Source organism: Callorhinus ursinus, unplaced genomic scaffold (genome assembly GCF_003265705.2).
Source record: "Callorhinus ursinus isolate GAN/ISIS: 27379988/994484 unplaced genomic scaffold, GSC_fseal_2.0 scaffold70, whole genome shotgun sequence".
In the NCBI taxonomy this organism is placed as follows: domain Eukaryota; kingdom Metazoa; phylum Chordata; class Mammalia; order Carnivora; family Otariidae; genus Callorhinus; species Callorhinus ursinus.
Window position 1 is genome coordinate 5,042,255 of NW_027397132.1, and position 24,526 is coordinate 5,066,780.

Sequence of the window (24,526 nt, forward strand, 5' to 3'; positions counted from 1 at the left end):
GGGTTGGAGCAGAGGTTCCATTGCTGTGGGGGTGATCGCTGTCCTGCTGTGTTCGTCGTGTTTTCAGTTCCGCTACTGGCAATGTTGCTCACGTGGCTTGCAAAGTATTGACGAGCTTTCAGCAGGAGTCCTGGCCTCGTCGGTGGGTTCGCGTGTCGGAAGTGGGTGTGCTGGGGAGGCTTGGTGGGTGCACACAGACATTGTCACGACTAGATGGAGGTCTCCCACAGCCCGAGGACCCAGCACCACCAGCCTCCTCCCTGCATGCTCAGGAGCTGGACGCTGGGACCCCACGGGGTGCCCTGAGTGTGGAGGCAGTGTGTGACCTCTGCATGTCCGCCGCCTGTCACTCCGGGAGGGCCAGGGTTTCCTGTCTGTGGGCTGCTCTTGTCCCTGCTCTGGGTCAGGCCATTCCTCGGGGTGGCACAGACCCTGTGACTTCCACCTCAGCACCGGTGTCCCTGGCGCTTCTGCGCTGTGGTGGCTGCTGGCACGTAAAATAGGCCCCACGACTCGTTTGCTGCATCTGTTTTCACTGGGTTCTGGGAAAGGTTGTGTGACCATTTCTGTCCCTGGTGGCGTGTCCTGGCCTGACGCTGCTTGGGAGCATCCGTGCGGGACCCCAGGCAGGCTGCACACACCGTGCTCATGGCATCCAGGCCTGGGGTACACGGGAGCAATGAGGGCTTGGGTCTGGTGGACTTCGGCCCTGGGCTGCTCTGGACTTCGGTCTGCTGCCCGCTCCGTGCTGGCATCTGTCGGGATGTAACTTGCCAGCTGGACTGGCCAGGCTGGAGGGCGGCCACCCCTGAGCTCCTGCTGGGTCGCTGGGACCTAGCCTGGCACTGCCGTTGGCCCTGACGGTCAGGAACCTCCCTTGCATCTCTGTCCTGGGTGGGCCAGGCCCCCGGGGAGGATCCTAGAGACCCGTTTAGGGGACCATGGTTGGGGGGCGTCAGGGGTTTTCCTAGATATTGGCCCTGTCAGGAAAGTCACCCTCAGGGCTTCTTCCAGAAGGGGAGCTTGCTGTGAGGACGTGCATTGCACCCCTCTTGCCAGGGGCGTGAAAACCCCATCGGGAACATCTGTGCCCCCCGTAACTGCTCTGCTGCTTCAGGCAGCAGGTTTGGGGATGGACTTCCCACTGTGTTTCCCAGCACCCGCCCTAGCCTGGTCACCTGCTACAGGCAGTGGGCCTGCCGGGCTGCCTCACATCTCCTGAGGCCCCTGTGCTCAGTAGGGAGTGGGGGCGGTGGGGGCAGTGGAGACAGGCGCAGGAGGCCCACTGACTCTGCTTTCTGTCTTGTCTCGAAGGCTCAGCTGTCACAGGCCCTGGAGGAGCTGGGAGGCCAGAAGCAGAGAGCGGACATGGTGAGTCTCTTGGTGGGGGTCTTTGTGGCCACAGAGAGCTCAGGGCGTGGGGTGCTTTAGACTCTGGGAGCGGAGGGAATCATGTCCCTGTCACGCAGGCGCAAGCCTGCGGGTCCCTGATGGTCACAGCGCTTCCCTTCGTCAGAAACGCAGGTGGGGATGGGAAGGGCATGGGGCGTGGGAGCTGGGGCCTGGCCCCCCAGAGAATCTGATATGGGGACCCCAGTGCCCTTTCTCCTCCACATCATGACCTGCCCGACATGGAGCTGGTGTGAAAACCCTCGTGATCCCTGCTTGAAGCCCACGGCCAGGTCGTCCTTTGGTTGTGCCCTGGCTCTGGGCCCATGGTGGCCCTGCTGCACAGGGTGTGTGGACCGAGATGTCTGCCCATCAGGCTCTGTAGCCTGCGTTGCCCTGCTGAGCATCAGGTGTACTCCTTGGCCGTGTGGCCACGTGCCACCTTCTTGGACCACTTCTCCCCCCCTCCCCTGCCCCCGAGCGTGCAGCCTGCAGGCCTGGGTGGGGTGTGCGCAGGCACTGCTGCTGGCCTGGGCGCCCAGCACTGAGAGGCTTCCTTACCACCGTCTGGGGTCAGACAGCTTTGCTTTTAATGCGTCTTTGACCCACACAAGCTGTAGGCCCTTCCTCTTGCTCCAGCCCGTGGTCTGGTCTCTGTGGGGACCCAGCCACCAGGGTCACAGGAGGGCCACAGGGCATGTTTGCAGGTGTTGTGGGGGCAGCTCTGCCCCAGGCCACATGCCAGCCAGTTGGGGTTGGGACGGGCTCAGGGACTCACATTACAGGTCAGGGTTCCTGGTGTGCGGTCATCGCTTGTCAGCCCCTGACCTTGAGTGGGTCATCTGGCCTTCACCTGCAATGTAGGAGTGGCCCACAAGTTGGCATGCCACGTCCTTAGGTTTGTTTCATCCATCGACAGCCGTCCCCACAGCCTCAGATTGTCCAGCTGTGTCTTACTGCCATTGTCGCTGTCAGCCGGAGTGGAGGCGGGGCTGGGGAGACCCGAAACGGGCCCACTCGTGAGGCAGGGGCCTGAGGATGGGATGGGATGAGGCCCAGGTGCCAGCATTGGGGAGCCTCAGGCTGGCTGTGCTCAGAGCCCCTGACCGGCAGGGGTGAGGGAGGGCTGCAGGGGTATGTGGTATGTGGCATTGGCCAGACCGGTTGTGCCAAAGGTAGACGCAGGTTAGGTAGAGTGTGAGTCCAGGGGTCAAGGATGGCAGGGTGGCCTGGGCAGTGTGTGGGGGCGTCCCAGGTGGGATGGGGAGATTGGGGCGGGCAAGCCAGGAGAGAAGCATGGGGGTCTGAGGTGCCGTTGGCTGTTGGGTGCCTGGGCCAGGGGGTGTGAGCTCCCACGTCAAGGCCCTCCAAGCACCTGGCACGTGTCCGCCCTCTGGAGCTGGCGAACGTAGCCAAGAAGGTAGAGCCTGGGGTTCGAGCCCTGTTGGGCTGCTCCAGCACCTGGACATGTGGCCCGGGGAGGGCAGCCCCACTCCCAGGAGCTGGGAGGCAGCCCGCAGCACGGTCCTGATGTCACGCACATGTTCTTCAAGCTGGAAGTCAGCCCGCTGGTCGTTCCCCTGCGGGGGCCCCTGAGGGCATATCCAGTTCCTGAGTGTCTGAGTTCTCTGCAGCGGGCATTCATTGTTGACTGAGGGGGAGCCACTGGGCCTCCATGTAGAGCCTTTGCCCTCATCTGGCGGAGAAAGGGGCTTGGGACCCAGGCAGGGCCTGACGGGGTGCCTGCCTCCGGTGAGCCTGGGGTAGGGAGCTCTGTAAACCATGCGGCCTGGCTCGCGTGCGCGTGCGTAATAACGGGACTGCAGGTGAAGAAACCCGGGGGGAGACCCCGACGTGTGGGTCAACCTGCATCATTCCCTCGGCTTGGACCTGAATGGACATGTGCCTGAGGGCCTTGTGTCCGTGCTGTGCACATACAGGCCGGAGGAGTGAGGATGGAGTTGTGCCGAGCACAGGCCCGGTCCTCTTTCCCTGGCTCCTGGGGGTTTGGAAAGGGCAGAAGCTTCCGCGGTGGGGCCGCAGGGGCCGCTGCTTCTCCTCGTGGGGATGCCTGAGGGACGTGGGACTGGAGGGTGGCTTTCCCGCCTGTGTTTTTCCTTGTTTTCTGCCCATACAGTTTCTTTTCATTGTGTAAAATTCCCTTGAGCCCTAACATACTGAAGCCCAGTTCCACTTCTAGACCAACTAGACTGGAACTCGTGGGGGTGGGGGAGCCCACTTCTCCCCAGGTGATGCTGGCACCCACCTCCGTGCAGGGGCCCTTCCCTAGGCACTGCCGGGCCTTTGGGGAAGATGCTCCTTGGGGAGCTTTGGTGAAACGGCCCTGTGGCTCTAGCCCCGCAGAGCCGGGCAGGTGGGTGGGGACCCGGCTCGTCCCCCAGCTCATTCCCAGCTGTGCCTGGAGGTGCAGGTGCTTGGTGCACTCAAGTGAGATGCTGTGGGTGCCTTGCTTCCTTAGATCTGGGCTGTAGCTGTCACCTCACACAGGTTTAATCTCTGCCTTCTGATTGTCAGATCTTGAGCTTGTTTCCTGTTTGTTTCTCTTCTCTCTCTCCTTCCCACTTAGCAGCACCCAGCGGAATGCAGCAGGTGCTCACTCAGAGGCCTGTGAGCCTCTGCTCTCCCTCCATCCTCCCCGGGCCGCACCTTCTGCCTCCTGAGGAAATGAGGGCCAGGTGGGCCCCCAGCCGGTGAGGAGGCAGCTCCGGCCTTGCGTAAACCCTAGTTTGCTGTGGGAGCTTTTGAAGGCGCGAGGTCCCTGTGACATGGGTACCGAGCCACCCTGGGTCTTGCTCTGTGGCCCTCACCCTGTTTCGGGGTCAGTCGTGGCGATGGGTGTGATGGGGGGGCACCTCTGTCCAGGTGTTGGGGACGGCCTGATTCCTGTGCACCCTCTGCCAGCCTGCTGTCTCTGGGCCCTAAGCTGATCCACTATTTAGGAAAAGAGTGAAAAAAGAATGTAAATATTTGTAGCTAATTGCAGATGCCAAGACAAAGACAGTTTGCCTTTCTGTTATTAATTATCAGACGCATGCTAATTAGGAAGCAAGGCACAAGTCAGGCTTTTCTCTTTAAATGCAATTAATATCACAAGGACAAATGTCCTGGGCCATAGTTGTGTCATTAACATCCCTCACCCTAATTAGATACAGCCACCGGTGGCTAGAGAAACGTGTTTTTTGATTATAACTATAAAAATCCCTCTAATATTTTATGTACTCCAGGGAGCAAGAAGTGAAGATTTATTTTCCGATTTAAGGGCAGTGACACCCCTTACGGCTCCGGGTAATGACACAGTCTTCCTCCTTGAGTCCCGTGTCCCCTAGGGCTCCTGTGGACTTGTACTGCCAGCCTGCAGGCCTGTGGCTGGCCGGCTGGGAAGGGCTCCGGCGGGAGAAGTTCTGGCTGCAGGTGCTCCCGGGGTGTGTGTGCTGTGGCCGCATCCCAGCAGGGCAGGGCCTCCACGTGGCCTCTCCCTAGCTGCGGTCCGAGATGACCGGAGATGCTGGTGAGGCCGATTTTAAGCCCTGCGAGGCGTCCCACACAGCGGCGTGCACCTGGCTGATGCCTCTGTCGCTGTGAAAGCAGCGCCGCAGGCCAGGAAGTGTCGGGAGGAGGCGTGTGAGCTGCCATTGTTCATTGCTGGCAGCCGGCATCCATACGGCCTGCTGCCCGAGAACCTGGCCTGATCGCAGCCCGCCAGCGTTGCCATCCGCCTTCGGGGAAGTTCTTAGGAGAACCTCCTGTTTCTGTGACTGATAGTGACTCATTTCTCGTCCTGGATCCATCCTGCCACGGGACCAAGCCCGGGTTGGAAGACGCCCCCGCCTTGACGGGAGAACTTCGTCTATGGTGGGGGAGTCACAAAGGCTCATGGGGGATGCCACGCAGGGACCCACGCTGGTGGCAGCCTCTTCCCCTGCAGGGTTCTGTGCCCCCAGGATGGTGTCTGACTCTGTTACGTGCTGCTGGAGCCCAGCATGATCCAGGGAGGCGTCAGGGCCCCAGGCGGCAGGCAGGGACAGGGTTCCCCACGAGCTGGGTCCCCGGAGCTGTGGCTGCACGTCTCAGGCTGACCTGGATGGTCTGACCAGTCTGCGTGTGTCCCTGTGCCGGCCCCCGAGCAGGCACTCACCCCCAGCGTCTCATGGGGTCACTGCTTCTGTCCCTCTGTACCAGCGTCTGGCCGAGTGCCTGGCTGTCCTGCTTCCTCGAGGAGCCAGTATGGGAGACGGGCCTTCCCTGCAGGCAAGTGGGGCTGCTGGCCGGCCGGCGGCCCTTAATCAGCAGCACTAGCGCCTCCACGGCCAAGCGGTGTCCAGCACGGAGTGAGCACTCCGAGTGTAGTGGGGTTGACTTGGGGTGGGCACCTGCAGGCTGGGTTGGTTCTTGAGTGCTGCGAACACCGATGGTGACAGTACGGGTTATGAATGCGCACTCACCCGGCCTGTCGGTGAGCCGGGTGCTGTTCCAAGAGCTCTGGAGACATCCGCTCTCGGAGCCCTGCTAGGTGGCCCTGTCGTCACCCCCCTTACTCATCAGGAGGCAGAGGCCCGGGTCCCAGGGGGTCCCAGCTCCCGTGGCTTTGTTGCCAGCACGCACTTCTGCCTGGGCCTTCAGGACTCCTGACTACGTGGGAGTGTCCCTTGTGTTCCTGACCGCCCTGACCCGTGTGAGCACAGGCTGCGTGCTCACTGCCCCCATCTGTGAAGTGCCAGACGCCCGGAGTTGTGTGTGCCCCCAGAGTGGCTCTGCTGAGTGCTGGCTCCTGGGGATGAGTGCCTGGGGCAGCTCCGTGGGAGCTGGGAAGCCATTTTTAGGGATGGAGGGAGAAGGGCTCAATGAGGCGTATTTAGAAGTTAACGTCGAGCTGACCTGGGGTACACAGGGCTGCCCCCCAAGAGCAGAGTTCCCGGCAAGTGCCTCAGGGCTGGAGGGCTCTGGGTGCCTGAGGGACGTGGAGCTGGTTTCCAGCTTGACAGCCGCCCTGGGACAGGGCTCACGAGGGCTTGGCGCCTGCTCTCCACAATGCACTGGCTTGTTTGTCCCCCGAGCCCCAGCGTGTGGGTGTCCAGAGTCCAGCTCTGGGTCCTTCCCTCCTCAAGGTACTCCCCACTGGGCCCTGGCAGAGGCCAGCTTGGGGCTCTCTGCCCTTGGCCACGGTGGTACCATGTCTTAGGATGTAGCTCCTAAGGGAGAGAAGGGGTCACGCACCTGGGACTGGACAACTTTCATGGCTCTGCGTGCTGATAGTAAATCTGTCGGATTCAGCGAGTGGGTCCTGAACCCCACTTCTGGGTCGCCGTTCTGACTCTTTATGCATGCCTGTGTTCACTGAGGCCCCTGCCGTGCTCTGTGCACGGCTTCCTGCACCCTTCCATGTCGCCCCCATGCTGTTTCCACCCCTTGGAATGTGTCTCCGTCGCGTGGGGCCCAGTTCTCTCTCAGCATTGAGCTAAACGTCCTCTGCCTCCCCCTGTTGCTGTCCCACAAAGACATCCCACGTTCACTGGTGGGCACATGGCTGTCACCACGGCCGTCCTCGCCATGGACCTGCTTTATATCATGCCGCAGCCACTGAGTGCCGGTGCTCCCATGTGCTGGGCACACGCTTGCCGCTGTGCTCAGACCATGTCTTTGAGTCCTCACTGCAGACCCTCTGGGTGCTGGTGACCTGGCCATGACTCAGATGAGGGGACAGGTGCAGTGAGTGGGCAGGCGGCAGGCCGGTGGGCACTGCGGGGCTTGCTCACGCCAGCTGTCCCGTGTGGACAGTGCAGTCCCACGCGGCCGAGCCCCGGACTCAGGTTTAAAGTACTGAGCGACCGGACATGGACACAGGGAAGCAGCGTGTGCCCCTGGGCCTCTCTCCCAGTGTGGGGGCCGGCCTTTTTGGTTTTGCCAGGTTTGCAAAGACCTAACAAGAGGTTGGTGATTTATTACCTTTAAAAAGATCCATCTGCATCCTGGGGACACTATCCTGAGAAGATGGCTTCTTAGTCTAGGAAATAAACGTCTAATGGTGTAATTTCTGGTTCTTAATTGGATCCCTGCACAAAAGGAGAAGAAAACTCCCCAGTGTGGCGGGAGCACTTTGGTTTGTTCCTGTCTGGGGCAGAGCAACATGCTGTCGAAGTTCTCAGAGCCATAGCATGTTGAGTATCTGGCAAGGCTTCACCTCTCAGTGTTTTCTGTCCCGGGTGAAGCTCGGAGTTAGCTTGTCAGGTCTCACGGGGGAATCCTGCTGCCTTGTGCTCGCGGACTCTGTGCACTGCTGACTTCCCGTCCACGGTATCGGGCGTAGCTCTGACCTCTCGGTCTTCCTGGCCTTCGCTGGAGTTTGGTCCGTTGTTCCGGTGAGTCTTGCACGCTTCTTGTTAGGTCTCTGCTTGGGTGTTTGATCATTTCCATTACTCGCACATTGCTCTCTGCCCTGGCTGGCAGCCCCAAGCTCACCACCAGCCTGCCAGGGCCCCTCACAGGGTCGGGGGGCCAAGAGAAGGTGGGCACTCCAGACGGGGAAAGGGACCCCCCAGCAGGCCCTAGCACACAAAGCCGAGGCGCAGTGAGAATCTGTAACAGCCACAGATCAAAGTTGGTTAATTTATCTTTAAAAACCATGGAGCTCCTTCTAGCTGGGGAGACCTTCTCATGCTCGTCCCGGTCCTAAGTACGGTGTTTGCGTGTCCTTTAAATGTCTCCCGCTCTGCAGTGACCCTCTCTAGCAGCGCTCCTTCTCAACTGCCAGTTCTTATTGTGTCCGTGTTATGTGATTTTGCTCCTTACCGTATTATTAAATCCGCCACATCTTCACTAGCTGCTGCGGTTCCCCTCCCATGCGTTCACTGCATGCCTTGTGGGTGTGTTGGCGGGGAGCTGGGTCGGACGTGGTCCTGGCCTTGGCGCCCATGGTCCTCTGCAGGGGCTCAGCTGGCCTGGACTCTGCCCGCCAGGGTCTCGCTGCTGCTTCCTTTGGCCCACGGCCTCTGGGGGAAGCTCGCGTGGTGGCCGCGGCCGCCCTGCTCCTCTGCAGCCGGACTTGTCCCAAGCCTTCCCGACTGGGAAACGTGGGAACGTGGGTGTCCTGACACCCCCAGTGAGCCCCATGAGGCAGAGCTGACCTCAGGTGTTCTGTAGTGACGCCTTTTCCCCTTGGGCAGCATCCCTAATGTCACCTGTGGAGACACAGAGGGTCCAGAGTCCTTAGAACTGTGTGCACATTTTCTGGAGAGGGGGTTTCCATTCTCATGGGATTTTCCTGGACTTTCTGACAGCCTCGCCCCCTGGCGTCAACCGTTGCTGTCCTGGAAGGAGGTGGCCTCCTTGCCTCAGCCAACCCCCTGGAAGCACGTGGACGCCTCCTTCCATGTGTTCCTGGGGGGGGGGCTTTCCTCTCTGCGGAGCTGGGCCTGGGGCACCAGAAACCGTGGCTGGGATAGCTGGGTGCTCCTCTAGGGACCCAGATGGTTGTGAGCTGCCCCTATGGCCTCCACATCTGGACAGCTTTTGGCTCCGTTTCTGTTTTGGTTTTGTTTTTTTCAGCTAAGAAACTGGATTTCTCCAAGTCTGTCTCTTGGGCCTTCCTGTCTTCTCTCACCATGTACCTGTCATCTGCTGCTGGGCTGCCCTGGCCAGTGTTTCTGGCCCTAAGGCTAATGGCCCCTGGGACGCTGTCTCAACCTGCTCACTGGGTCCTCTTTCTTAGCAAATGTGCTGGCGTAGGGGATGGCTCCTCAGGCGTGGAGGGGACAGCTCCGCAGGCGTGGAGAGCGGCTCCTGTAGGGTGAAAATTCTGCTTGCACGTGCTCTCCACCTGGGCTTCTTGCTCTGAGGTGCAGACAGGTATGTCCCAGCTCCGGGACCAGCTGTGCTCACTAGGAAATGCCCGGGAGAGCCACCGGTGGCTACCTGTGGCTTGTTGCGTCAGGTGTGTCCCTCCAGAAGGGATGGAACGTGATGAGGGCGATCTGTTTCGGCCCCTCACCCCTCCCCAGGAAGCAGCCACTACAGGGCCCTTCCCAGATGCATGATGGGCCCAGAGCTGAGCAGAAAGGCGGCCTCTGACCAGGATTCCCACTGTGACCTCAGCATCGTCTCTTTTCTGGGACACCTGAGTCACCTGCCCCGACGGGGCTCTGGAGAGGCAGCAGCCTGAATCCTGGGACACAGTGGGCCTTGGCTCCGTCAGTACCACCTGTGGTCCTTGGCCCAGGCGGACCCTCGTGCATCCCGGGAGCAAGTAATGAAACAGACTAGGGGTTTGAGCATCCTTCCTCTGGTGCTCAACAGTGCTGGGTTCATTAGAATCATGTCGAGGTAGAGGCATATTCCCCTGCTCCTCCTGCTGGTTGTGGCATCATGGAATTGGGTAAGGTCCTTGGGATCGAACTGTGTATCCTCCCAAATTAAACTGAAATACACGGTCTCTATTTAAAGGTTATGCTGTACTAGCGAGGCAGCCTCGAGTACCATTAGCATTAAAGTTTCATGATGCTTTGGAGCTGTGAGTGAGTCTGGCAGGCCCGGCCCCCTTGCCAGGAGGGAGGGACCGACCTTGTCACCAGAGGAAACAGGCAGCTCAGAGGCTGGTCCATGCTGATCCTGGCTTGCTGCCACGGAGGTCTGTGCCCGGTGCTTGGGCAGCTCCACCGAGGAGCTGTGTCTCCTGCGCTCTGCTCTCATCTGCGTCTCTTGAGGGCACAGACCCTCTAGAGAGCTCCACCTCTTAAGTGTTCATCGGTCCCCCACCTTCTGGGTCTCCACTCAGAGGTGAGTCCTGTACAGGAGACTGCACTCTGGTGAATCTCCAGCCGGACTAATGAGAAGAAAGGGAGAGAAGACTCAGATTACCAGCATCAGGAAGGAGAGGGAGCAGTAATGCTTGTTACCATCCTATTGGGTGTAGGTGCATCTCATTGTAGTTTGGGTTTGCATTTCCCTGATGGCTAGTGATGTGGATAGAGCATTTTCTCACATACTTGTTGGCCATTTGTCGATTTTCTTTGGAGGAATCTCCTTTCAGATTCTTTATCCATTTTTAAATTGATTTTATTTTCTTTTGTCTTTTTGTTGAGTTGTAAGACTTCTGTAGGGTTTCTTCATAAATTATAGATTGAGTGGGTCATCTGGCAAGATTGCATTTTTGTATGTCGAGCCATTCTTGCATTCCTGGTAGAAAGCCCCCCTGGTCGCAGTGTGTGACCCTTTCAGAGGCTGCCCACGGGGCTCGCCACTGTCTTGTCGAGGTTGTGTATGCCTGGATTCCTAAGGGTTCTTGGTCTTAGTTTTCTTCTCATGTGGTGCCTTCTCTGGCCGTGGCGTCAGCTTTATGCTGGCCTCGTGGAATAAGCTGAGAAGCGTTCCTCCTCCTTGACTTCTTGTAAGAATTTGGGGATTCTGTGTTAATTCTTTTATGTGATTGGGAGCATTCGCCAGCGAAGCCATTCGCTCCTGGACACGCCTTTTGTTTCTGATTGAGCCTCCTCGCTTGTCATGGGTCTGTTCAGATTTTCCATTTCTTCTGGAGTCAGTTTGGGGGTTTGTGTGTTTCCGGGAGTTTGTCTGAGTCGTCCAGGTGGCCTAACAGCTGCTCCGGGATTCTCTTACCATCCTTCTTACTTCCTAAGGTCAGTGCCTCTGCGCCCCCTTCTGCCGTCAGCAGATGGGCCCCCTTCTCTCTTCCCTCCGTTGGTCTAGCTGATGTTTGATGGCTTTGTTCATCTTCACTTCTCGGCGGCCATGCTTTTCCCACTGACTCTGACTCGCCTTGTTTCCCTCAAGCTTCTCGTGTAACTGGTCTGTTTTCTCTGCTTTTCCAGCAGTTTCTTGATCGCTGGGTGGAGCGGTATGATTATGATACGCCTCGTTGCACTTCATTGTGTCTCCTGTGCTTGGGGTTTCTGCATTTCTTAGCTCCGTGGACTTGCTGTCCTTGTCCTTGGTGAGTGTCCGGTTACCCACAGTTGGGTGCTGGCATAGTCCCCCAGCCCACGTGTGCTCTTCTCGTTTCTGAGAATTCTCTCTCTCTCCCTCTCCTATTGTGCATAATTCCTGTTGCTGTGTCTCCAGGCTCCCTGACCTCATCTTCCAGCAGAATGACCTGCATGTTTTTATTTCCAGTGTTGCTGTTTACGTTTCTACAAAGTTTGCCTCGGTCTTCCTTTTTTTCCCCCGCACATTTATACTTAATATTTGAAAGTATGGAATTTAGTTATGTGACTGTTTCAAAGTCATTCTGTGCTCCTAGCACGCGTGTTGGGCGGATGCAGGAGACCTGTGTATTCCTGTGAAGACCCATGAGCTTCGTTCAGGTATGCAGTGAAGCTCCTTAGAAATGGTCCCGTCTGCCGGGTGGCATTTTGCTGACATTCTGGGCTGCCCTGGGGCAGCGTTACTTCTGGGGCTAATTATCACCAGCCCTGGGCCTCGGCCTCCCTGGGTGCTCTGCCTGGTGCCCTGTGAGTGAGGGGCTTTGGAGTCTGGCTGGACGGAGGAGGTGCTTTTCCGTCTTGTCCCTTCTCCTGGTTCAGTCTTCGGTCTGGGCGTCTTTCCTGCCCTGCATCTGCCAGTCAGGGTTGTGCTGCACACTCTGGGGTCCCTGCACACGTCCTGCACTGTGAGGTCTGGCTGCCACGGTCTCCCCGCACTCCTGATTCTACCTTCTCAGCAGGGAAGGCGAGCTGGGGCACCCAGCAGGCCTGCCTCATGCTCTCCAGCCTTCCAGTTCTCCAGAGGTGGCCCTGGCCGTGGGAGCCTCTGGCCCAGCTTTTCACCCTAGCCTCTTGTGCACCTGGCCTCCCTTAGAGCACTGGGCATTTCTTCCAGAAGGTGCTGGGGTGTATGTCGTTGATTCAGAGTCTTCCATGACACGAAGATTTGCAGGAATAAATGTAGGAAATCACAGTTCATGTACTGAGCACTTCCTGATACCAGGGCCTTTGTCTGATTGTCCGGGGGTGGGGTCAACTTATATTCTCCGGCCTGCTCAGGGCTCCTTCCCTGCCCCCGTGGTTGTATGGATGGGACCTCAGTCTCCAAACTGTGGCCCCAGATCTCCTCCTGGCTTCTGGGTGCTGAGCATCCTGTGGACTCGGCCCACAATGCCCTCCAGGGTGGGGACAGGGGAGTGCTGGTGTGTGCTTTGCCTGAGGCCACCTAAGCAGATTTGCCCTTGCAGGATTTGGGAAGTGAGTCCTGGTCTGGAACCTTTGGGTAAATAGTAGGTTTCTGATCCCTTTTGGGAGGCTATCCAACCTTTGTTGTATTAATCTCTGGCTTGTGGAGGGGATTTTCACTTCTGTATATACATTCCACTAATCTCTGTAGACTGAGGGGATGAAGAGCAGTACCTTTGAGAAGTGGTGCGGCCTCCTGAGCTGTGACCTGCTGCAGAGACCTTGTCCTGGGTCCTCCTGTCCTGCCCCCACCACACACCCACCCCGCTGCTCCCCTTCCTCCCACACCTGACTGCTGGGGTTTGGCGGCCAGTTGGTGGTGCAGAGATCTGACCGCATGGCGTCCACACAGGTGTCTGGGGTTAGCTGCAGCCCCTGCTTGCCTCCCTGACTTCAGCGAGTGGGGTGTCTGATGGGACGGTCTCAGTGGTTGACCCCCCCCCCACGCATTTCCGTGTTCTTGACACCTCCGTGCCTTTGCCCGCACTGTTCCTGCTGCGTGGCATCCCTTTTCCACCTGGGACACTCCCTCTCCTTGAGCCTGTGCCTTCGCTGCAGTGGACAGGCTGCACATGACCCTGTCCAGCTGCGTCCGAGGTGGTGGTGTGATTTCTCAGCCAGCGCGTCTCCCCGCCCTCGTAGACTTGGCTGACGTTCAGACTCAGACATCGTCCCCTGACCTGCCTGCCAGAGAGGGAGTGTTAGGGCCGAGCCAGTGGCCCTTCGACGAGAGCCTTCTCTTGGGCCCTTTGGTTCTCAGTGGCCACCTGGGGCTGTGAGGTTGCTGGGGGTGTGCAGACATGGGTCCAGGGCACCCCCCACGACCCCATGTGAGGGTTCCACAGGCACCGCCCCTGTCTCCGGGCATGGAGTTGACGTGGACGGGACAGACGGGACATTCAGGCACAGGCTTGGTTTGTGGGCCTTCCAACGGTTTTGCTCCCTGCCATGAGCTGGTCACCAGTCTGTCATGAGTCTGTCACCGGCACCCTTGACAGCAGGTGACTTGTACGGCCCTTCCTCTCCTGGCCGCTTTGGAAATCCCCGTAGTCAGGAGCAGCTTTTAAGACCAAGGGGAAACGGAAGGACAGTAGTGGATGAGAACGGTATTCCTCACGCCAGCGACCCTGAGGCCGCGAGCACGCCACAGCGACGCGTGTTTCTCACGTGACACACGGTTTTCTGTTGTGAACAAGAGGCAGGATTGTCTTTCCTCTCCTGTGGCAGGTGACTTCCTGCAGAACTCGTTGCCGCTGAGAGTGTGCAGGAAGCATCTGTGCTGCTTTGTTGGAGGCGGGAGGGTCCGGGTTCAGACCACAGTCGGCTGCTCTTGCACCTGTGCAAGCTTGGGCAGCACCCTTGAGATGGGCGCCGTGTGCCCGGGAGGGCCCGGCATGTGCTGCCTGTGGCTCACGAGGTAATGCTCAGCGCCAAGGGCTGCTGGCCCCGCGCGGGCGAGAGGCGCCCTCAGCACCATGCCTGGCTGGCACCCTCCCCAGTGAGAAGCTGGCGCCGAAGCCCCTCCAGAGCCTCCAGCCGTGCTGGGTGCTGGACGCACCACGCTGGGGTGGGCGTGTGGTCAGGCTGAGCCCCGCCGCCTGGGGGTCGCAGTCCAGGTCCTTAGCGATAGGGAGTCGGCAGCCTGTCACTACCAGGGGCGGGCGAGCAGCCCCCTGCTTCCAGGCCTCGGCATGCCTTCGCCCACCACCACCCTGATGGGGAGAGTGGGTGGGCCAGCTGCGGGGCTGTTGGGCTGGCGTCCTGCAGACGGTGCGCCCTTCAGCTCTTGGGCCTCTGTCCCGGCTGACTCGTTCCCTCATCAGCAGGGAGGGGATGGCCCAGCTTGGGGGCAGCAGACCAGCCACGGCGCGTCCAGCCCACTGCCATCTCTAAGTAAATGCACTTAAAGTGACGTGTCCGTTTGTGTGCGGGTCGCCTGTGGCTGCCTGAGGCGGCAGTGGGGTTCTTCCACCGGGCCTTCCCGCTACGAGTGTTCTGACCCCTGGTTGAGAGGTTCCCTAAAGCTGTGTCACCCCCAGTTCCTGGGCTTGATCCACGCTGCAGTCGGGGCCTGGCTTCCAGGGGCCTTTGTGAAGATGCCCTGACGTGTGGGCACCAGGCCCTGAGGAGGCACAGTCCCCTGGGAGGCAGCTGGGAGGTTTCCAGGGAGCCCAGTATGCCCAAACCCTGGCTGTGGGTTGGCCAGCAGAAGCTCCGAGGGCAGCAGTTCCTGGCGCTCTCTCCGGTCGGCATGTGTCTGCCAAAGTACGGGATTTTCCTGGTGGCCCCTTGAACCAGTGCCTTCCCTGTGGTCTGGGGTCAGGGTCCAGAGCTCTGTCCCTCCCGATCTTGAGCCAGGACCCCAGAGTGGCACAGAGGCAACACCTATGTTCAGTCAACAATTGGGCGAACACCAGGCTCGTGCGCCCAGCCCCCACAAGGGCCTGGAGGTCGGTGCTGGGGCGGAAAGCCGGAGGGACTGGTAAGGACCGGTGGTCGGGGCACGTGCCGCCATGTGAGCCACTTGCTGGGGTTGGTTATCGAGAATAAAGGCTCGACTGGGTGGCCTGTCCTTTGGTGGATGCTGGCCTGGGCTCTGAGCCAATAAATGGATATTTTTAGTGTTTTCTTACTGTTTGAGTTAGCGACACGTGCACGCGATGTGAAGTGGGGATCGTAAAAACAAGGCAAAATGGTAGCGCTCCGCCATCTTCCTGCCCGGCAGCCTGCTGGCTCCCAGTGTCTTGTGTGGGCTGGGAGGTCCCTCCTCGTGCAACCCCAAAGTGGAGCAGTCAGGTGCTCGGGCAGTTCACCTCCTTGGCGTCAACAGTGAGTGGCGGGCTCGGTTTCTGTTGGCGTCAGAGGCAGGGGGGCTGGGGGCGTACGGACCTTCGGCCAGGCTGGAGGCGAAGTCCCCTCGGGGGCTGCTTCCTGGTCCCCACGAGTGTTCAGCTCCAGGTTCAGCATGAAAATGGCAGGGGGGCGTCAGCTGGCCCTTGGCTTTGGAGGAACGTTTACCTCCTTGGCCTCAGCCTGCTTGCCTAGTGAACAAGAAGCAGCCTCCGAGGGGGCCGTGGACGGGGCTGGCACGTCTGGCTTCCCCGGGGCGGGGGGGTCCCCAGGGGCGCCCACCCGTCCCAGAATGTGAGCAGTCTGCCAGCCCCGGGCTCCATGGGCGTTAGATTCATTTGGAGCAGGCACTGCTGGTAATTACGCCTGTTTATTTGGAGAGCGAGCCCAAGAAAGGAATATAAATTTGTGTGTGAACTTCAGAGGCTGGAGAGGCAGAGCGGCGTCTCTCCAGGAGACAACGTGTGGAGGTGAAGTAGGGAGCTCTGTGGAGTGGCTCCCACTGGCCGGGGTGGGCCCAGGACCTCGTCCAGGGTGTGCATGGTGCGTGGGCCTCGTCCTCATCACGGGCGCTGCCCCGTGACTGCAGACAGCCCCTCCGAGAGGCATCCCCTCCGAGCCCTACCTGCGGGCTGGCCGTGGTTTGAGAATGGCTCGCAGAACCGTCCTCATGGTTTTGTCATTTAGCAAGTCTCTCAAAATGCAATCCAATTAGCTTTCTGTTCTTTTTTTTCTTTATACCAACCCCAAATACAGATTTTTTTCAGTCAAGTATGAAATAGGTAGTTGTAGACTGCAATATTAATGCATTTCCAATTTTCACTTCTTCCGGTGCCAGCTCCTAGCAGTGTGGCTTCACCTGTCTCTCCGGGCGAGCCAGGGCCAGGCCTCAGGGTGGAGGAGGGCAATGCCACGGGTGGGCCCTGGGCACCCTCCAGAGGGGTGGCCATGTGGCACTGCAGGGAAGGGGCTCTGGCTCTGGCGTGTGCCGGGCCCTCGGATGGGCATTTTCCTCTCTGTCTTCTCACTTCCTGCTCAGACCTCAGGAACAGAAGGTATTGCCCCCACTTTACAGATGAGGACATTGAGGGTCAGCCTGTTTGTGAACAAGCCCAGGGGCTCCTGGACAGCGTGGTGTGAATGCCCCCGGGAGAGGGGCCCTGGAGGAGAGGCTGTGGCCGCGGACGACCGTGCACCCCGTGCCCAGCTGTTCCTGAGGCGCCCACAGCAACACTGCTCCCAGTCCTCCCCCAATAGCCCCTTTCAAAGCCCGACTGGTTTTCCTCCTTTTAAGTATAAATCCGTTTAAGTACTTTGTGAAATTGGGTGTCTGGTGGGTAAACCAGTTCGAGGTCTTTTTCCTCCCTGGATGGCGTGCTTCCTTGTGTCTTTACCGCGGCCCCACTCCCTGCCCTGGGCTGTCCTGGTCCTAGCCCTGGCCGGTCCACCACTCCCAAGGCTGTGCTGCACTGGGCCACACACGCAGGGGACGCGCCAGGCCTGGGCTTGTGCTGGTCATCCACGTGCTCTGGACCCCTGCCTGTGGGCCTGGACCTCCTCCTGCGTGCCATGTCTGAGCTGGGAATTGGGTAAAGAGGTGACCAGAGCGTACCCACCTTCAGGAGTTCCCAGGCCGGTGGGGAAGAAAAGTCACACACACGAGTCCTGGAATCACACAGTTGAACAGTGCACGGGGGCTGGCACTCCTGGCTCGGGAGGACTGGCGTGAAGGTGGCCTTTGGGCTGGATCTGAATGGTGGTTGGGGACTGACTGGCAGGCAGATCCGTGTGTCTTGTGTGCCGGCCACCATCCCGGGCTGGGGAGCCGGGAGGGTGCAGGCTCCCCGAGGGCAGGCTGAGGCAGTCCCTCATGGGCCTCAGGACGTGTGGGCTGTAGCCCTCGGAGGCTCGGGTTGTCAGGCACTGGCGGGGCGGGAGAGAGTGAAGTAGAAAGCCTATTTGTTACGAGTCAAGCTTACAAGTTAAAAGAGCCTGTTTGGCTTTGAACACTGTAGCATAAGTCAGCATTTCTTCCTTCTTTCCTGGAAATGGTCCAAAAGTACCAAAAAGAATGAAAGCCAAAAAAGACAAACCTAAATTTGGGCCAAACAGAACTTCAGCTAAAACTCAAGCCCCTAAACGGGAGGGGGCTGGCCCTCAGCGGAGGCGGTGGCAGGGGTGTGCAGGACGATCCCAGAGGTGAAGCTGCCCAGAGAGAACAGTGCTGGAAGGAGCAGCTCCGTGGACCGGCTCTGCTGGCGGGGGTACGGCCGCAGGGGGAGACGGAGACGAGAGCTTGCGGCGTGCCCTCTTGCAGAGAGAAGTCGGGAAGGTACGTGGAACTCAGAGCCACCTGGTCAGGTTTGGAGGAGAAGGCAGCCTGTCCTTTCTGCAGTGTGTGCCCTTTTGCACAAGCTGGATTGAATGAAAATCATCTTCAATGAGTGATAAAGGCAAGATCACACAATTTTGTAAAACCCAAACGTTTTGTAGAAAAGCAAGTAACAAAAAATTTTCACAAAAAAAATTAAAAACCTGACCTTGAGCAGACGAAAATTGTGAACATTTTGCCGCGAATCTGGGGTGTCTGTGAGGCTGGAGCAGAGGCGAGCTGGGGCTGGTGGGCCTGAGGGCCGGGTGCGTGTCTGCAAGGAGCGGTGGCCAGAGCCGAACCCACAGGCCTGGAAGACCAAAGCCAGCGTGGCGGTCAGGAAACAGGACCAGGCAGATGCTGTGGGTTCGGGAAACACGGAGTCCATGTGTTTAATGGAAGTTCTCCGGAAGGAAGCAGACGGGAGCGGACGTGGTAGTGGCAGTGTTCCCGCCATGGTAGCTGAAGGTTAAAACATTTGAAGTTAACGTCGTGTAGCGAGAGCACATTTAGCTGTCGAAAGTGAACAGTAAGAAGGGTCACGCATCGGTGGAGGAGGCAAACAGGGACTGTCAAAAACAGAGAAGTGCAGGTATTACGTCAAGGGAAGAGTTATAAAAGCAACCGCTAGAACAAAAAGATGCAAACTCATTTCACACAAAAAAGTAAACAAGATAAACAGGCTACAGATAGATCATCGATGTTCAGAAAGAGCAGAGATGGGGAGAGATTCCGGGGAGTCCTCGAGGGCGCCAGCAGTAGAAGAGTTTGTGACCCATGATATTCTCAGTGGGCCAAGAATAAGTGATGGAAGGAACAGTCCATTTTAGATAAAGCCCTCAAGCCCAAAACTAAAGAAGACTCTTTTAATAAAGTGCTCATAGGAAACGCTCACCAGAATTCACCGTATATTGGTGATACAGGAAACCTTCCTGAGCTCAGACAGGTAGAACTAACGCAGACACGTGATGAACTTGAGATTTATGAACAAAACAAGAAAGAAACAGAACCCAAACCTCTGTCCTCAGCGTTTCTTGGGTCGAAGAAGAAAGGGTATCCAGAAATGCACAGAATCCAGAAAACACGTCTCAGAGCCTGTGGGAAGCAGAGCGGGGTTGAGAAGAAAAATTGCAGATTAAATATTTATATTATTGAGCAGGAAAGCGTGAATAGAGATAGATTAAAGACCCCGCTCAGGAACTCAGGAAAGGAAAACAAAATAAGCCCTAGTCAAGCAAAAAGTAGGAATTTGCAAAGATCAAAGCTGAAATTAATAAGAAAGTGAAAAACAGTGGAAATAATAAATCCAAGTGCCCGTGCCCGAAATAAAGCCAGTTCAATGTATGAATCCCCCACAGTCCCAGTGAAAACTGAGTAGACGCCCCCCCCCCCCCACGTGAGGACTGAGAAGAACCAGAGTTTTTGGCGGGGAGGGCGTGCGGGTCTTGCTCAGCAGCACCCCGCAGGTGCGGACACGCACATGGTCATGGAGCTGGGGCTCCTGCACTGGACCTTGTGCGAGCCGTACCCCGACGGTAGGGGAAATAGAGCAAACACGTAAGTAAATCTAAAAAGAATAGATGTGAGTTGTACCACAGCTCAACTTAAATAAAAATCTGAATGAAATGAATACTTTGACTCCAGAAGTGATAGAAATGTTAAAGAGATTAAATATACAGGTGTTGCCCAATGGCCCCCCTGCCCTCCCCCAGAGAGAAGCAGCAGAAACCAGTCGCCTCAGGTTGAGGCAGTTTTAGGGGGCAATCTGCGAGGCCGTCCGAACACGAACCCCATGCGTGCCGTGCGCGCTGACCAGAGCGTGGAGGGGGAGGCTCTTTGGAGGTGAGCGACGACTGTGCCGTGTGGGCATCGTGCGCGCAGGGGCTCAGGCTGCTCACGGGTCGGGTGCGGAGCCCACAGGCCCCAGCCGCGCCCCACGGTTTCCCCCGTGCTGGACTGCTGGATTGTTTTTAGGGCAAGTGCTCCATATTTGCTGAAAGGCGTTTGACAAAAACCCAACATTAGTCTTAATAAAATGTGAACATATGGATAATTTCTCAGCATAATAGAGTGTATCTCTTTCGACCCAAAACTGACGTGCTGTAAATAGGACGATACGAGCTTCCGCTCCAGGGACGCCACAGACAGCTCGGGACGTCCGGGGTTCCTGGTGTGGGGGGCAGCCCCGGGCCGTCGCTCTCACAGCGGACGTGACTATGTGCCGAGCCCGCCCGCTGAGAGCCGCAGACCAGGGTACTCAGTCCCCGCTGGCTGCCCCTGGCCAGTGCGCGAGGCCGAGGCGCCCCCGTGAGCCGGACAGGCGGCCGCCTGCTCACACGCTGACTCCCTGGTCTGAGCATTTAACCCAATCCCAGTATCTTCTGAAAGGGTTTCGGTTTTTGTTTTGTTGAGGAGCTTGAGGGGAAGGATGGGGTGGGAGAGAGGAAGGACCCTGGAACTGTCGCGGACAGAACGGCGGATGGAGGAGGAAGTCAGAAGCAGACGCAGAACTTGGTGACAGCGTGGAGTCGGACGTCGGCACGGGGATGTCACGCCTCGGGATCCTCGTATGGGGACACCAGGGGCCGGCGGGGGGACCAGCGCATGCGAGAGCGGCCTCGCCGCAGCATGACTTCATGCTGTCAGGTGGGAAGTGGCACAAACCTTCGTCCCTGGAGACGGGCCAGCAGGAGGTGGGAGTTCCACGGGGCCACAGACGTGACCCGGGAGGCTGTCTGCACTGGTTTGGAAATCTCTGCAAAATAGATTGAGTGAGAAAACCAGAGTACCAAACAAGGTGAGGCTGTCTTACCATTTTTCTAACAGTAAATGAAGAGATAAGTTAGGGGACGAGCCGATTCCTATTTGCGGGCGGAAGCATAGACTGTTTCTGGAGCCGCACAGCCTGACGGCTCCAGGTGGCTGCAGCTAGCACCGGGGTGACCAGGGTGCTTTTGCAGAGCCCTCTGGGGTGTGTATGCCTTGTGTCCCACGTCTGACCCTCGGATCCTGAGGCTGCACAGTGGTCACAGCACCTGGGGGGAGGGGTGCGGGCCTGGGCCGGGACCGTGACGTCCCTGCGGAGCGTCCTGTCTTGCAGCTCCGCAGACCAGCTTTGCTGCACGGGCACTTGGAGCTGTGAGGTGTGCAGCCTGCTCTGCTCAAAGAGACGGAGAGGGATCAGCCCAGACTGCGCTCAGGCTGGTTCTGTGTCCTTCCAGGAGAGCCGGCCTGGTCCAGCGAGGTCCGTGTGTCCACTGGCCTGTTTGGCTGTGGCCATGAAGAGGACACAGGGACCACCAGCTCCTGCATAAGCATCCAGGCGGCATCAGAAAGGAGTGAGGAGCCTGGCCAGTTCAGGGAGGTGTATGTGTGGGAGGAGCAGGAAGGGCCCCGGACACGGTGGCCACCGCTTCTCTGAGTATGAGCAGGCCTTGTTCCACGTTGTGGTGCCACGGCGGGGTCACTTCGTCCCTGCCCTGTGCAGGGGGACTGTGGCCAGTGGGCACTGGGGCGGGCATGCGTGGGGACTCTGACTCTCTCCTTTCCTCTGGGGACTTCACGGAGGCCACTCCCACTCGAGCTTGCTCTCCACGACCAGCAGGATTGGGGTCACCCACGTATGTGCTGGTCCCACTTGGGACCTCGATGATTAGTATCAGGGTTTCATACAGACTGGATGCCTCGGGCCCAAGAATTCCTAAATAAGTTGCCCCAGGAGGACCTTTCCAGGAACAGCCTAGAGAGGACGTTTTCGAGAAGGCTGCTCCCTCAGGCCCAGGAAGGCAGCTACGTGGAGCCACACTCTGTTCCCTCAGCCCCGGGCCATGCTGATCGTCAGCACCGTTCCCACAGACCCCGTCGGTGCCCAGCTCAGGACAGCGGCATCGTCCACGTGCTGGTGCGGGACTGGGAGCTCTCGGCCACCCCGGTGAAGGGGCAGGGGTTTCAGCTGCGAGGCCCAGAGGGTAGTGAGGCGGGTCCGCAGACCCGGACTGGACACATCATTCCTAGCCTGTACCTTTGGGTGGGCTTGGCGGGAGGTCTCTTCCTGAAATTACCTGTCCCCTGGCGTGCACAGTCGGGTGGGGAGGTCGAGTGGCCTCCCTTTGGGGCATCAGGATAGGCCGCTGCGGGGAGGGGCCACGTGGGAGCTGTGTGCAGGCCACCCCCCGATGAGGTAGGGAGACTCGTGTCTGCCCTGCACCCCCACCCCATCAGCTCCCCCTGCAGCACTCACCAGACTGTCATGGTCGTTGTCCCATTCAGCGGCTTCCGTGGGGCTCTGGAGCTTGAGACACTGGTCAGCTCACACCCGTGCTGCTTTCTGCAGCCGACTAAGGTCATTTCTAACGAGTACTGACTTGTCAGAGCCCCTTGGGGACATCTGCGCCGCGGACTGGGTCTTGTTTGATGAGGAGTGGCGAAGGCTGACAGGTCTGCGTTCTTGGTGGTGAGCCCGCCACCCACAGGGCTGCACCTGCGGGAAAGCCTTGTGAAAGACGAAGGCCCACCTGCCACCTCTGCCGGCCTTCCTGTTCTCTCACGTGACACAGTCTGAATGCTGTGAACTCGGGAGCACGCAGAGCCCCCCACCATCTGAGATTCCCACAGAGGAGCCTCGAAACCCATGTCTGCGCCAGAGCAGACCATCCTGGGTGCGCGTGAGGGGCCCACCGCCCCCCTGCTTTCCTGTCTTGTTGCACAGTCAGTCACCGAGCATCCGTTCTGACCCAAGAACTGGGCGGACAGCGGTCAGAAAGACTGACCCCGGTCAGAATGACGGGTGCAGAGCCACATCTGCCAGACGGGGCCCTGAGGAACAGCCTTGGGTGTCCTGAGCAAGGAGCTGGGGTCAGGGAAGGAGGCGTGCTTTTCAGGGAGCAGGAGTTCTGGGGGCTGTACACAGACTGCGGCCTTGCTCCTGTGAAGGTCCCCGCCACTGCCCCTGTTCCTGCATGTGGACCACGGGCAGGAACCCCTCCCTGCTCCTTCTCCAGCTTCTGTACATCTCCAGTCCTCGTTCCCTCCCAGGCAATCTGTGTCATCTGTAATTCTGCAAGGGAATTCAAAGCAGCAAATAAATAAGATACCATGACTATTAAAGCAGACAAAGCATTGGTCAACGTGGACTATGTTCTTTCCAGCTGCTGTGACCCCCTTTCCCCAGATTTTGATGTTTCCCGTCAGCATGCCCCAGAGTGAGTGTGTGTCTGTTGCTGCCCCAGAGGTGGGCGCTGAGAGGGAGGTTGTGTCTGGCGGGCTCTGAGGTCCGGCCGTCCCGGGTCCCCGGGACACAGGGGTAGCCCAGGAGGCGGCGGCTCTGCCCGCAGCGTCACCCTGCCCCCCGCCCCGGGAGCCAGGTGCAGGATCTCCGGTCTCAGGCCCCGTGGGGGTGGGGGGGCGGGGCAGCCGCAGCACCTCCCGCTGACCCGCTTGTGCTTTCTCGCAGCTGGAGATGGAGGTGAAGATGCTACAGTCTCAGTCCAGTGCCGCCGAGCAGAGCTTCCCACTGTCCAGGGAGGAGGCAAGCTCGCTCAGGTACGTCGGCACCTGCGGCCTCCGGGCCTGCCTTCCCGAATCGCGCTCCGTCCGGTCGGAGTCCTCTGCACGGAGACTTGGCTCTGTGCCCCCAGCACTGAGGGGTGTGCCGGGTTCTGCCGTCGGTGCGGGAGGGGCTTGTCTGGAGCCGGGCACGAACGGCCCTGTTTCAGAAGAGAGCCGCTCACAGGGCGCTTCCCTGATGTCAGCCAGGCCACCTTCAGTCCGTGTGTCCGGCCAGCTCAGAACACGCCTGTTTCCCCAGGGGCTTTCCCGATCCTCCCAACCCTGTCCTGACGCAGCACGCCACCCACCTCCTGGGCCAGGAGAGGTAGCAGGTCCTGAAGGAGGAGGTTTTCAGGGAGACCTCGCTGAAGCTCTGAGGGCCTACTGCCAACTCCCCTTGGCTCCCCCAGTTGGCCCTGTTGTTTCAGTTTGTTACTGAAAAGTGGCCGATGGGCAAATAGGTGGCGTCTCCCCAGAACCTCTGGGTGCAAAGTGAGTGCAGGCCAAGCAGCCTGGGCTCTGGGGTGCTCTGAGCACCTGCCGCCGGCCTCCAGGCACGGGGCATCCAGTTTCCCATCCTCAGGAGCTTCGGCAGGTTGGGGAGACGGGGTGGGTGAGCACCCTGCTGCTTGGTGACATGGCCAGGGGTTGGGGCGTGAGCTGTCCAGACCCTGTGTGCCCCCCGGGGCTGTTTGCTCATCTGCGCTGGGTGGGCAGCCCTCCTTTGCGGGTTGTGAGGACCGGGTGCGAGATGATGTGTGGGCCGTGGACTTCCCCACGGGAAGTGTGTGGGTGCAGGCGATGGCCCCCCTCTAGGTTCCAGGTTTCTCCCATCGTTTCTGGAGCCTGTCTCATGTCAGGACCTTGGCCTCATAAATAGCTGTCCCTGGGGACCCCCCCCCCGATTCTGCAGTTGCCATTTTGTTATCCTCTGACTTGTTCAGATGCGAGCGTGTGCTGTGGGTGTCCCCTGGGCTGAGTGTGAGGACGAAGCAGGGTGAGCAGGGGCGCATCTTGTCTGTCTTCCTGAATGTTACAGAGTAATGGGGGTTAGAGGGGATGTCACTCACATAAAATCATGTCAGCAGCATGGGGCTGCCAAAGCACAGCAGAGGTGCTACGAGAACTGGTGTCTGGGGGGGGCTTTGGCGGTGGGCCAGGCGGGGATGGGGAC

The 24,526-nt window shown here is 58.9% G+C and overlaps 1 protein-coding gene across 8 annotated transcripts in view; it reads left to right on the forward strand.

Moving 5' to 3' along the window:
• Positions 1-24,526, forward strand: part of MAD1L1 (mitotic arrest deficient 1 like 1) — a 322,064-nt gene that overhangs the window by 185,117 nt on the left and 112,421 nt on the right. For all 8 annotated transcript variants that reach the window (XM_025863714.2, XM_073886395.1, XM_025863712.2 and 5 more), the window contains 2 exons: positions 1,315-1,371; positions 23,258-23,346. In XM_025863714.2, the coding sequence (XP_025719499.1) occupies positions 1,315-1,371; positions 23,258-23,346 (146 nt within the window). The remainder of the gene's footprint in view (positions 1-1,314; positions 1,372-23,257; positions 23,347-24,526) is intronic.